The following is a 14,794-nucleotide window of genomic DNA, read 5'->3' on the forward strand; positions in this document are numbered from 1 at the left end:
TCATGTTGTATTTTGGTAAGGGTTTTCCACTTGCTAGTTTGTATAAGGGAGTTAGCTGAAAGTTGTTAGAAAGATTCTGGATTTTGCTGTGAGTTTGTGTCCATTTATAATATTCCAATAAGCTTTAATTTATTTTGTTCATAATGTAAAGTTTCCACCAGAATTCTACGGAGATTCGCTCTTCACTGTAAGGGTATGCTGGTCGCCGGCATGGGAATTCATAGACTTACTCAGAGATTTAATTATGGTGAAACTGATATTCATTATGATTCTTGAGTTTCTCTCGGCGTATTTGATAATCAAAATATCCACGGGTGTACTGCCGGTCTACAGTGTCCAACGGGCACAATATTTCGGCGATCATACATGTCGCCATCATCAGGTGAACTGACGGACTGAGCTCCTGTGAACGTGCCGGCACGGAGATCCGTACACTATGGCTGCTCAGGGGGAACTGGGTTTGGTCGCGGCGGCGGCGGCCGATTTAAATACCCTCCGCCCGCGGCGCACTCACTCCGCCGTCCGCGCCCCGCGCCGCGGTCGCGCGGTGGAACAGATTGCGACGGCGTCTGAGATGACGTCAGTGTGATGGTTCTGTCCGCCGTGGTCGTCGCAACTATACATTTGCTCGATTTACTCTTGATTAACCCAATCTCTGGTTCCCAAGCCTTGCTAAGATTATAGCCACAGTTACGGTTTATCTTAGCAAGGCTTGGGAACCAGCGATTGGGTTAATCAAGAGTAAATCGAGCAAATGTATAGCTGCGACGACCACGGCGGACAGAACCATCACACTGACGTCATCTCAGACGCCGTCGCAATCTGTTCCACCGCACGACCGTGGCGCGGGGCGCGGACGGCGGAGTGAGCGCGCCGCGGGCGGAGGGTATTTAAATCGGCCACCGCCGCGACCGAACCCAGTTCCCCCTGAGCAGCCATAGTGTACGGATCTCCGTGCCGGCACATTCACAGGAGCTCAGTCTGTCAGTTCACCTGATGATGGCGACATGTATGATCGCCGAAATATTGTGCCCGTTGGACACCGTAGACCGGCAGTATACCCGTGGATATTTTGATGATATTCATTAGTCTCTAATTATAGAGCTACAACTTTACATTTGCTTCCATCTCTACAGTGGTAACACACAAGTTGTTAGTGATACCTGAAAATGCTGGAGAAATAGTGTCACCATACGACTTTCTATTATGGGCTCCTTTCTGGTGCTTTCCTGGTAACTGCAGCTGCTGTGTTGCACTATCTGTGAAGTACAATATAATACCTGAAAGGAAATGACACTGTTTACTATATATCCTAACACACACATTTGATAATCATTGGTTATATTTGTAAAGTGATTTTGTCACTTTCACACTGACCAAGTCATCTGCGTTCTATAATTGGTTCACAATAGAAACCCAGAATTTCCTTCCTAACTGTGGTCCTTCGCAGCTCACTCATGACACAGTTTATATAATGTGGAAAAGTTGCGTAGTAGATTTATGTACGTAAGTCAGATCATTAATATTGCACACCGTAAAGTGGAGTAATTAATCAGCTACAATAGCATAAATCAGTTTATTGCTTGCAAAACACTTCACTTGATATGCCATTCTTAACACATACACACACACACACACACACACACACACACACACACACAGCATTACAGCCAACAGTCAGTAAGAAGTTCAGACTGCTTTACTCTAGCATTAACACAAAGCTCCAGCAAACAGTCCTGTGCAAATTTCTCTGAAAATTTATCAGAATTCTATCGCAACCAAGGCAGAGTGTGGAGAGAAAGGGAGATTGTAATGACTAACACGTGAAACTCTTGTCGTAGGCAGGGGCAGTTTTTGATCAGGAGTGCAGATGGCATAGGGAACACAATGCTCTGATAGTCTGGTGCCCGTTACTAGTAACCATACCTCCTCTGAACACTAAAATTGATAGGTGTCCTCCCAAATTCCAAATTGTAAACAGATAAGAATAAACCAATTGAAAGTGTTTGCGTATCAGATCACCTTCTTTAAATATTGTTAATGTTATTTCTTTCTATATATCTACAAAACAATAGGTTATGGTAAAACAATGTTTCCTGTCGAATGATTGCACCATGAATGTGACATAATATGGCTGTGAAGTGTGCACTTATTCTTGGAATCAAAGTATACAGTGGTGTGGCTGAATATAGAGCACCTTATAAATATCAGAATGCAAGGTAGGGAGTGCCATATTTGCTTCCCCACAGTTGCTTTTGTCATCATCAGAGGACCCCCAGGGTAACTTCTTTAAAAAGTTTGACTTAATTTTGGTTTGGACATGTATGCGCCCATTACAATTAGAACTATCAGCCCTAGAGGTTACCTTGAGGCATTTTCTGGCTGTTCTTCGTATGACTTCCCTATACACTGATCCATCCCCCCCCCCCTCCCCCTCCAAATTCAATCTTGGGATCGCCAACAATAACGACTGAAATGCTACTACCACACAGTAGCTACTGCATGTAGTATTTTGTATTTTAATTTTAAAATAAATTTCATTTCTTATCTCATTAACCACATACTTCTCAAAAGAGTTTAGGACCTTCACATCCTCGCAGGCAGGAGAAAAGAAAGTGAAGGAAAAATTATCATTGTTATTTTGTGCTGTCCATTGCTCAGTTCTGTAATTGAAAAAAAAAAGTTCATGTTTTGTGACAGGCAGACATGTGGTAGAGAACTGTGAATAGCAAACAAAAAATTGGTGGTCTAATGGGGGCGGACTGCAGTTATGCATCCACATTCTGTCCCTATTCAACATTTTTATAAGTTTGTGTCAACTAATTTGTATAAATGTATGAGAAAGATTTGTGCAGAAATAGTCCCCAAAAATCTCACACCACAACAGTAAGAAACACGGAAAAATGTGGCAGCCGATCTGTTGGAGCAAACAGAAATCAATTCAGAATTGTTGAGCCGTGTTATCACTGGTGATGAACGAGGTTTTTTTTCAGTACGATACAGAGACAGAACGCCAAATTTTGCAATGGTGCTCAAAGGGATCACCCAGACCAATAAAAGCTTGCATGTCAAAGTCAGAAGTGAAATGCATGCTTGTGTGCTTCTTTGATTCCAAGGGAATTGTTTATAAAGAGTGGGTGCCTCCTGGAGAAGCAGTTAACCAATATTACTACAAAGAAACTTTAGAAAGACTTCGTAAAATAGTTCTTTGTGTCCATGCCAACATTGCTAATAATTGGATTCTGCATCACGATAATGCGCCATTCCACACTGATTTGTCAGTACAGCAAATTTCAGTACTACCACAGCCACCTTATTCACCAGATATCGCTCCATGCGACTTCTTTCTATTTCCAAGAGTCAAAACAGTTTTCAAGGGACACCATTTTCAAACAACACAAGATGTCGAAAAAGCTGTGACGAGGGACTTGGAGGATATTACTGAAGTTGAGTTCCAGAAATGTTACCATCAATGGCAGAAGAGCTGGAAAAAGTGTGTGCAATCAGAAGGGAATAACTTTGGAGGAGACAACACTAAACTTGACTAAACCGCTAAGCAAATCCCCCCCCCCACCATTAGTCTCATTACTTTATTGTTGCACCTCGTATATAGGAAGAAAGAAAGAAACTAGGAGGAGTAGTGTTTATACTGTCCAGTCAATGAGAGACAGAGCACAAGCTAAGGCTGGAAAATAAAGATGCAGGAAATCAGTCTTATTCCAGCATTTGCCTTTTAACAGTGCAGGAAAACAGAAAATGTAAATTTGAAAGGCTGAACTGTACTACTTTAACAGCACCATAAACAAGCAGAAGCCTTATCTAGTATGTGTTCATGGTGATCATTATGTATTCTAACATACCCTTCTGGATGTTTGCTTATTGTGCAGTTTATTATATTGGGAGTTGCTGATAATTGTCTGTGATTCACAGGTGCTGATCAAGTTATGGCCGCAGAGTTGTGCTACAATACAGCAGTACGATGGGGTGAGCAGGATTCGCTAGAAAATAATGCAAAAAACTGTATTAGAAAGGTACAACAGAAGTATCAGCAGCTGCAGGCTGTACACGTACTACACAAGTATGGGCTTGGAAATGATGCTGCCATACTGAATTTTATTTCTAATCCCCAACAACTGATAGCTGCACTCTTTCGACATCCTGCAATCGTCAACACCTCAGCACGTCACTGTCCAGGTAAAACCACTTCTGTATCTATAACCATCTTCATTGTTGTTAGAAAGTTAATTGTTATTATGGAAGTTATTGAAAAATTATTATAATTTTTGCAGTATGCAATTTCATTATTTACACTCCTATTTTATGCCCGATGAAAATCTCACGTTCTTCTGTTTTCAAGAACAGTGGAGAAATCTGATATTGTATGTGACAAGGCAGACTTACTAAAACCACAGATGAGAATAAAATCTCTGCAGTGCCAAACTTCCATATACATTGTCTTGGAGAAGCCTGTATCAGAAATCATTGACGTATTTGCAAACAATACATGGCAGTATGAGCTCCTGTGTTAGTAAAGACACATACATGACAGCACTTGTTGTCATCACCAAGTACTATTGAAGCAAGTAATGACAAGGAAAAGCATTAGTATCTTAAACCTTGCATTAAGTAAATAATTCAGGAGTAAAGGAGAACACTCACCAAAAGTAGAAGCTTTCAGTCATTGATTAGGACACACAAAAGAGGAAGATAGCGTGCTAGCTTGTGGAATAAACTACACACACACACACACACACACACACACACACACACACACACACACACACACACACACACACACACACACTACCGGGATTGCATTTTGGCTAGTTAGGTGGGGAGGGGGTTGTCAGATGAGTTGGGTAGATGGGGGGAGACATGAGAGGCAGGAAGAGGGTGGTTGAGGATGGATAGCTAACAGCTGAGAAGCAGGTAGCAGGTTTGCTGGCTGAGAATGTGGGAGAAAGGGGTGGTAGGTGCACAGGCTAGGCTTGTGATGCACTGGTACCAGAGCCAGTGAGCTGTGGTGAATGAAGTAGGTGAAGTGAAGACAGATTGGGAGGGGGAGACAGGACAGAGGAAGGGAAACTGTTGGGTACAGGGTATGAGGACAGTGTGTTAGCGGAGACAGAGACAAGGGAGGTCATGGGAGCAAAAGTCGCGTTGTAAGGATAACTAGTGCTGAAGGTAAGGATCTACATGGCCTGGATTGTGAAGCAGTCATTGAACTCAATAATGTTGTGCTTCAGTGCATGTTTTGCCACTGAGTGGCCACAGCTTGGGAGTGACAATTCTATCTGGTGGATAGCTGGTTGGTTGTCATGCTGACATTAAAAGCTGTGCAGTGATTCCTGAGGAGTTGGTATATGACTTCGCGCAACCAACTGACCACAAGAATGAATGGCCACTGCCAAATTGTGGCCAAGAACAAAGTTGACCACCCAGTGGCACAACATGCTAGAGTTCAATGGCTACTTCACAACCCAGGCCATCTAGATCCTTATTTCCAGCACCAGCTTTTCTGGACTATGCAGATGGGACTTATACTTGCAACACATATTTTGCTCGCATAACTCTTCTGGACTCAATCTCCACTAAGCCACGGTCCCCACAAGCTAAACCAAACAGCTCCCCTTCCTCTGTGCTATATCCCCCTCCAAATTCATGTCTCCAAATCACCTTCTTAATGCACCACACCTCACTGGTTGTGGAACCAGTATCACATGCCTATCCTGTGCACCTACCTTCCCTTCCTCCTGTATTCTTAATCAGCTAACATGCTAGCTACCACTCTCACCCATTACGTATCCTTCCTTGCACCTCTCTCCCTCTCTGTAGCCCACGTGCCGAAATGAGTGTACTCTAGCTCGTCAAAAGATTAATTCTGAATGATAGCAAATTTTTCCTTCTCTTTTGAGTGTGCATTTTGACACTTCTATGGTTCTGCTATTCAGTGATTGGTCTCCTTTAGACCCATATTATTTTACTGTGTTTACAAAATTTGCACTAATTCAGAATTAGCAGTAAATACTAGTTCGTACCTATGTATTTACATCTCCTCTGCTCTTCCTGTGTGAATTGCTCAACAAATTACTAAATTATGATGACATTTGTCACAGAATATTAACAGTTATTAGAAATTAGATATCTGCTACTAACTTAGTGATCTGCCAAAATAAACACTGGTCATTGTAAACAAACAGCTGTTTTTACACCATGTAAAATCAGACCATGTAAAATTAGAATCTACTTTACAAAAAGCTGAGGCTCCCTCAATATACAAAGTAGTCTTTCATGCTAAATTAGCAGTTATAAATTTAGCCTGTGTAAGTGTAAATATAAGGGTACTTAAGTAGGTATTTGCTAATGTACGTTGGTTTTACTGTTATGTACTGCCATTTGATTGACTGTGCTAAACAGTTATTATTGATAGGGTAGTTTGCATTTGGCAACAATTTCAGTAAGTTGTGCTGCTTGGCTTTCACAGAAATGGAGAAAGTGCAGTATAAACAACTGATTTTCTTCTTGCTTTTTGATGGGAAAAAATGTGATGAGATAAAGACAAAACTGGATGCTGTTCATGATAACTTCATGCATTGATGCCAACAGCTAGATATTTGCTCAGCAGACACCATGGACAATCAGCAGATGTTATTTCCAAAGAAAGTATTGAAAATTTCCATGAAATTGTTCTTGCTAGATGTCAAATGAAAGTGTGTGAAATAGCAGGAACTATAAGTGTGTTGATAAGAATGGCAACTGACCTTTTAACTGGTACATGTGAGTTCAGGTGGCTGTGTCTGATGCCACATTATCAGGCCTCTCACTGCCTGCTGGGGCTGAATAATTCAGTCACACTCACTATTTCCATTTTTTTTTTTTTATTGTGGGCTTTATACTGGTTCTGGGAGAGCATTTTTTATACTATTTTGCTGTATTCAAAAACTGCACTACAGTCTCACAGCAAATTCCACAGAATCAGAATCAACAGAAATTAACTTCTGTTCTATTTAGAAAAATGGTAAGGTGTGGTGAGCGTCCAGCAGTTGCACGTGCACTGCCACACGGTTGGCTAAAGTACTTTTTTTGTTCTTGGAGCACGCCAGCTGCATGGGTTCACTTCTTGAATCGATCTCTGAACTCCTGAACCGAAGTGCTAATCATTTGACATGATAAAACTCCCCTCGATTGACGGCACTGCAGATTGCTAACACCATGTTGGAATAAATCTTCAGTTATTATTAATTATCCTCAAAGCTCCTCAGTTCCAATTATTATAAAATATCCATCTTCTTAATCATCAGTGTAATAGAATGTAACTTCCCATCACTCTAAGTGTTGTGCCTCAAATAAAATGTCACAAAATTTGTATAATAATCTTGCGACCTCTGAGAACTTCCAACCTAAGATGAATGTGCAATAATATTTCATACTTTTATTATTTTAAATCACAGTAAATTAAATTAAAAGTTCACTCTGGGCAAAGATATTTCTCTGACAAGCATGCCTTTGTTCCCCTCAAAAGCTTAAAAAAGTCAAAGACCATACTAGCACTGAAGAAGTAATTCTTTTATTCAGTCATCAGAATTCTGAACACACAAATTCACCAAATGATCTTGGATTTATTACTTCACATATAGGTCATACTGTCATCGTATGAACCACATTACAGACCGAATCATTTCATACTACATAAAACATGGCATAAATCTATTATTTATTTATATTATTAAAGTCATTTGTAGCGAGGCTCAGAGTTTTGCAGTTGATTTTAGCGGATTCTTCTGTACTCGGATGGCTGTTGCGCACATGGCTATAGTGGCTAAAAAACAATCTCTGGATTTCTTGATGCAAACACCGCCCACCCCGTGCTTATACCACTCTGAGAATCACCAGATAACAAAGAACATAACAATTATGTAGATACAGATACAAATAATATAATTTTCAATGTATGTATTAACATAATAAATCTTTATTACACCGTAATTACTTTGCGTCGCATCACCCAGCTAGCTGATTGGTAAAGTGTCAAAGTGTCATGAAGCAGGAAATATTTTTGTAGTGCTAGTCACTTCAATCAAATGGACATCATATTTTACCACAGCTAAATGAATAACAAGCTTATGTCACAGAACTGCTATTGCAGTCAACTACACCTTAGGTACACGTTTACACTGCCATGACAGTCCTATGCAGTTGGAAGGTAAAGATTTTGCATAAGTTGTCTATGAGAAAACTGTCCACACAATAGATATGACTGTTAACTATGGACAACAAGCAGGTGTGACTTCAGTTTCAAAGCTACATTTAGATCAATTTAAGTGAAATAAAAGGACATTTTTACTGTCAGTGACTTGTGGGTTAATCATTATACTTTGGGAACCAAGCTTCCAATGAATTTACTGCCATACATAGTCATAGAAAGAAAGCAAACATTGTCCCATTGGGTAGAAAAGTTACAGGGTCAGTTTTTGGGATGCAGAGGGTGACAACCTATGTTCTTCTTCTTCTTCTTCTTCTTCTTCTTCATGTCTTCATTTGGTGGAGAAACAAGTACTGCTTCACACACAATGATGTGTCAACAGGGTCATGTGGAGTTTATTACCACAGAACACCATGAATTGAATAACAAATTTCTGCGGCAGTCCTGCTTGCTTATTTTTTATTGTTCTCAAACTTGTAGAACTGTGTCACAGTTAAAAATTTCTGCACAGACGAGGAAGTCATCTTCAAGACAATGGCATATTTTGGAGGGATTAAAATGTGTCCTAAATTTCTGCAGAAGTATTTATCCCTAAAAGGGGAGTGTTGTAAAAAACATATAATTTGGTTTGAAGAAAATAGCACCTTCATATGTAACATGTGTCTCTTCAGAATTGCCCTCATAGCAATATAATGATAATTTATGAATATGGAGAACAAATTTAGGTTCTCAGTGGCATTGGACTCGGATTTGGAAGAAGTGGGATTAAAATCTCTGACTAGCCTTCCACATATGGTTTTGTTGTGGTTTCCCTTAAGTTGATTAAGGTAAATGTTGGATTGGCTCATGTGAAAGGAAGTGTGTTGATTTCTTTACTAACGATTGTCCTATCAGTTCATTTGCTCCACCTATGATCACCTCATTTGCTCCACCTATGATCACCTTGGTGTTAATGGGACATTAAAAGTGTGTGTGTGTGTGTGTGTGTGTGTGTGTGTGTGTGTGTGTGTGTGTGTGAGGGTTCTGCTTAATTATTGTATCTTGCATACTTCTTCCCATATTGCATCACAGATGTGCAAGAAAGAAACTGATTGAAAAATTGTGATAGTAAATTTTCCCCATATTTTACTGGAAATTGTAGGGCCCTCTGATTCAGAAAACTGAAAAACTTTTCACATTGCTGCTAATTTTAAATTTTCCTTACTTTTTGGAATGTTGAACACTAAAAAAGAAATTTTTCCTTTCAGATATCAATGGTGCAATTGAAGACTTAGCAAAACTTTTCAGAATTAATAGTATAAGTTTGCGAAAGGAACAGTTAAAAGAACTTCTCATGCCTCACAGTATGATAGAAGCTGAACTGTTGGACAATACTGTTACCGATAATTTTATGCAAAGCGATACTCAGGCTTACAAGAATATTGATGAAGAAAGCTTGCTCAGGTATGTTAATGAAAATGTAACATTTGTCTTTATAATCTGTAAATTTTTTCTTAAGCCCTTAGCGCTCCTAGTTCTGGGTTGGGGGGAGTCATATGACTTAACATTTTGTGTGCTCCTACACCACCAATTGCCAGCTTTGGTTATTAAAAGGTACTGTATGCAATAGCATTATAATACCAGGATTCATTCTACTGTGCCACACTCTGCCCACTTGTTCTGGAATGGATGATGAAGTAAGTGTCTTCAGTCACAGGTGCTACCTAACACTTCTCCTGCAAGAAAGCTCACTAATTAGATTGAGTACAGATGTTCAGTACAAATCACTAAGCACAGGCGTAGTGGCTGCGTTATGCGAGGAGGGCATGGTGTGTTTTCTTTGCTTAGCTCCTCTCCTCAAGGCAGTCTGTGCTGGGTGGAGCCAGCCGGAGTGGCCGAGCGGTTCTAGGCACTACAGTCTGGAACCGCGCTAGCGCTATGGTCGCAGGTTCGAATCCTGCCCCGGGCATGGATGTGTGTGATGTCCTTAGCTTAGTTAGGTTTAAGTAGTTCTGAGTTCTAGGGGACTGATGACCACAGAAGGTAAGTCCCATAGTGCTCAGAGCTATTTTGCTGGGTGGAGTTTGCTCATTTAAACACTACACCCATTTCTGTTGGTACTGATGAAAACTGTTACAGATTATAATTGGGCATGTAATTAACAAACTCTTAAATTTATTTTATGCTACAAGTATATTGCACTAATTTGTGCCCTGACTAAATATATTTGCCCCATGACTGAACTAATTTAAATTATTAGCAACAACAGTATGTACAGGTATTAAAGCACCACATTTAACTCTTACTATAGTCTGTCGGTAAACTGAAGAGAGAGCGAGAGAGTCCCCATTCTGCCAACCCAACTACATCACAAGGCGCTTCTACAGGCTGTTTCACAACGTAGTACCGGCCCTGCCGCAATGCGCGCTTTAAATCTGTGGTGACGCCGTGTACAGATACGTCTCAGCTGTGTTCATTTTTAGACAAACGCATTAAGACCATATGGAATACAAAAAACGATAGCTTCTTCTGAAACACAACATTATACAGTCAATAATATTAAGATAAGAATGGAAGTCAGGATTATACTACAAACATAGGACCGAATACCTGTTCATGTATTGTATGTTCCTCTATTGCTATTCGTAAAACGAACCCCATATAATGCAATCAATCTGTAGAATTTAAGGCTTGTTCTTACTTTGTGTTTCTACTAAAAGGTAGAAGTTTTCTTTAACACGAAGAATGTTTAAAAAGTAAGCAGAAATTTATAACTTTGTGTGTTGTATTAGTCCGATTTGCACTACTTCTTTGTCACTGTCTTTGTAAACATGTCTCAAAAGTATGTGTACAATGTTATGCATATTGGGTATTTAGTCTGTTAGCTGTCAAAAAGGTTACATGTGTTTTGGTAGCATCAAGGATTATTTGTTTTGTATAAAAACAGATTGGAGAATCTGTATTTAATATTGTTATAGGAATGGAATAAAGTATATGAAATTTTTAGAAATGGTAAATATTGCTTTTGGTGAGTCTGTTATGAGTGAACCAAGGGCATACAGGTGGTATAAACATTTCAAAGCAGGCCTTAAAGGACAGCAGTTTTACAAGCATGGGATGAGATTAGAAATGTACAGTTAAGGGACCTATAAACTATCCCGAAGAAACAGTTCCTAAAGAATTTCGGGAATTGGAAAAAGCACTGGCACAAGTGTATAGTATGTAATGGGGAATATTTTGAAGAGGATAACATTGCTGCAGATTTTACAAATAAAGCTCTTACCAAAAAATAGAAATTAATATGTGAATGCACCTCGTATGTCAAGCTTTTTGCTTAGAAGCCCAGAATCGCTGTACATGTTTCGAAGAAAATTTCATCAGTGTTTAGAATAGCTATTGTGCACATATTTAAAGCAATGTGTCAGTTGAATAGTGACTGAGATAGAGATTTAGTGTTCCATAAGCATCAAAGGTTTTACGTGATTTTGAAACTGTCTATAATGATCGGTTTCCTCCCAAGGTTATTAGCTTTTCTTCGTGGCGATTCCACTAAACCATGCAGCTTATTTTCGCGTTCGTTCCTTATGCATTGGACAAGGCTGATGTTCGCATAAATTGCAGCCCTTTGATTGGGACTGGTAATATTAGCCAACAGTTCTTTCTGGGCTGCCTCTTTAATACACGCTGTAATAACATTAGAGACGATCGGACGCTCGTTACTCTGCAAATACCTCCTCTTCCTCGTATTCTGCACATTTTCTTGCAATGCTAGACATTATCAATCACTTCTGGATATTGAAGTATATTAGTAAGTATACAAATTTATCTGACTGACACTGGCAACTAAGATCCCACGAATAGAAACAATGCATTTCACTGCACGCCGATCTACACTGTTAGACAGGTAACGGGCAACACATTTTGGGTGTTCCTGTAGGCCGGTGGCAGCGTTCTTCCGGGAAAGGCCACATCCCCCACCAAAAGCACTGCTCGCTCTTCAGTTTACAGACAGACTATAGGTGTGCAGCTACCATCTTGGTAGCACCACAGCAGAGCACAGTGTTTAGTTTGAGAGTTATGACAAGCTTCTAAAAACAAGAAGCATCTCTTTTTTTTATTTACTGTGTGAATTTAGTCTAAATTATTGTATTTGTTGTGTATTTCTTTACATAGTAGCCACATTTTCGTGTTTTGATAACTGTGTAGTGTATATTTCTGCCCTTTGTATCGCGACAGGCATTTGTATTCATGTGAATAGCCAGTTGCAATTAAGAACTCATTAGTTCGATGGCAGTTCTTGTCTCTGCAACGGCAACTTGTTTGTACCAACTGTTTCACGCATCAATAACTGTCTAGTCTGTAGTTCCACTGTCTTTAGTATGGATAGGGACTGTGATTGCAGCATTCGGATGTGGCCTGAGTAGGTGACCCTTTGCTCACAGCTCCAGGTGGTGCTGGCTTAGATCACGCTGCTCAAGGCTGTTGCCAGTGGCTGACACTGTTGGGATGTCGGATGTTGGGATGTCGGATGTTGGGATACAAGTTACATCCCGTACGTCCCTTGTGTCCCATCATCAGTCCAGTACTGTGACCAACCTGGTTACTACCAACACTGAGGATGACCCCTCACTGGTGGTCAAGTGGGAGGTAGTTTCAAGGTGTGGCAGGGAGCGAAAAACCTTCTGGGTAATTGATCGAAAGGCGTCACCAGTTCAGCTGACAAACAGGTTTCAGGTCCTATCAGTGGCTGACAAAAATCCTAGGTCAGGTGCAGTCATTTGCCCTGTTTCAAAGGAAGCCTGCAAGATATGGACATTTACAGAAGGTGGCGTTACTGGTAGTTGGGAACTCCAATACTAGGCATGTAATGGGGCACCTTAGGGATATGGCTGCCAAAGAGGGGAAGAAATCCCGTGCGCACTTTGTGTGCGTACCAGGTGGAGTCATTCCAGATGTGGAACAAGTGCTTCCAGATACCATGAAGAGACCAGGGTATAGCCCATTTGCGTAAGGTGGTTCATGTTTTTACAAATGGTGTGTGTCACTCTGGATTGGAAGAGATTCTCTCTGGTTTCAAGCAGCTAATTGAAGTGGTAATGACTGCTAGTCTTGTTTGCGAGATGAAGACAGACTTTACCATCTGTAACATCATTGACAAGACTGATTGCGGACCCTTGGTGCAGGGCTGAGTGAAGGGTCTTAATCAGAAGCTCAGTCAGTTCTGCGACCATGTAGGCTGCAGATTTCTTGACTTGCACAGTAAGGTGGTGAGGTTTCGGGCTCTGTTTAGTAGTTCAGGGGTTCACTACACACAGAAGTGGATACGCAGGTAGCAGGGGGCTATTTGGAATGGACTGGGCATATATTTAGGTTAATGGGTCTTGGGGAAAGTACAGAAAGGACTTCAGTCTCAAAGGGCGCAGAGGCTAGACATAACAACAATCGGTATTGTAGTTGTAAATTGTCATTGCTGTGTTGGGAAAGAACCAGAGTTTTAACTGCTTATAAAAAGCTCTGTAGCTCAAATTTGTAGAGGTACCAAAAATTGAGCCAAAATTTTTATGGATGACCTAATGGTGATCAGAAAGGCTAAATTAAATACAGTTGGTGGCAGTGTGTTTGTTTGGTGGCTGACCTCCAGATCGTTTCAGTGAAACTGATCACAACATCCAAATCCACCAAAACTAAACACAGAATATTTCTGTTTAAAAAAGCATGTAAAAATTCACTTGATGCCTTCCTAAGAGCAAGTCTCCACTTCTTCCCAACTACGTAACACAGGCCAGAAGAGGTTTAAATTGAAAGAAATAGTATTGGCGGTAATTGAGAGGTTCATACTGAATAAATAAATGAATGAAAGTTGGTACTGATCCCCTGTAATACACAAATCTATATGTGAACAAACTGTGAGAAATTAAGCACCTCACAACAGCTTGGATGTCTTCCTCTTGTCCACCTCATCGTGAGGAAATGCTTTAAGCTAGGCTGCTCATTGGGCACCGTCTTTTCAATCACCGTCATTTGTTAAGTGAAGATCCCGCACTACTCTGTGCTTACTGCAACCAACCATTGATAATGCACCATTTTCTGACTTGATGGCGATTGTGAAACCATTTACATTTCAGTGTATGTTTACCATATGGTGAAAAGCTATAGATGGATTATTATTATTATTATTATTATTATTAGTAGTAGTAGTAGTAGTAGTAGTAGTAATATGGCGAAGGAAATTTAATTTTCAACCATTTGAGTAATCTCCTCAAAGGGGAAGTGATCGTTTCTAGCTACCCCTCCACTCTAGTCCATCAGGCTCTGAGTGTTATCGAATTCAACTTCATTTGGTAAATGACTGTTTTAAGTTATGACATGGGTGCTTATGACCTCAGCTTTTCTGTGCCATAAAGCAGCAGCAGCAAGTAACATTATCAATGATAGCACCACTAAAGTGGAGTTATTTAATATATTTTTCTGAAATAACTTCACCAAAGATGACAAGGTAATTATTCCAGAATTGGAATCAAGAACAGCTGCCAGCATGAATAACTTAGAAGTAGCTTGGTATAGCAAAGCCACTTAAATCACTTAATAAAGGAAAGTATTCTGGTCAAGATA

At 40.2% G+C, this 14,794-nt stretch overlaps 1 protein-coding gene across 1 annotated transcript in view; it reads left to right on the top strand.

The window, feature by feature from the left end:
* Positions 1-14,794, top strand: part of LOC126235494 (uncharacterized) — a 284,326-nt gene that overhangs the window by 225,178 nt on the left and 44,354 nt on the right. The window contains exons 20-21 of the mRNA XM_049944213.1: positions 3,931-4,194; positions 9,451-9,646. Of these exons, the coding sequence (XP_049800170.1) occupies positions 3,931-4,194; positions 9,451-9,646 (460 nt within the window). The remainder of the gene's footprint in view (positions 1-3,930; positions 4,195-9,450; positions 9,647-14,794) is intronic.

The sequence above is a fragment of the Schistocerca nitens genome, chromosome 2 (genome assembly GCF_023898315.1).
Source record: "Schistocerca nitens isolate TAMUIC-IGC-003100 chromosome 2, iqSchNite1.1, whole genome shotgun sequence".
NCBI lineage: Eukaryota > Metazoa > Arthropoda > Insecta > Orthoptera > Acrididae > Schistocerca > Schistocerca nitens.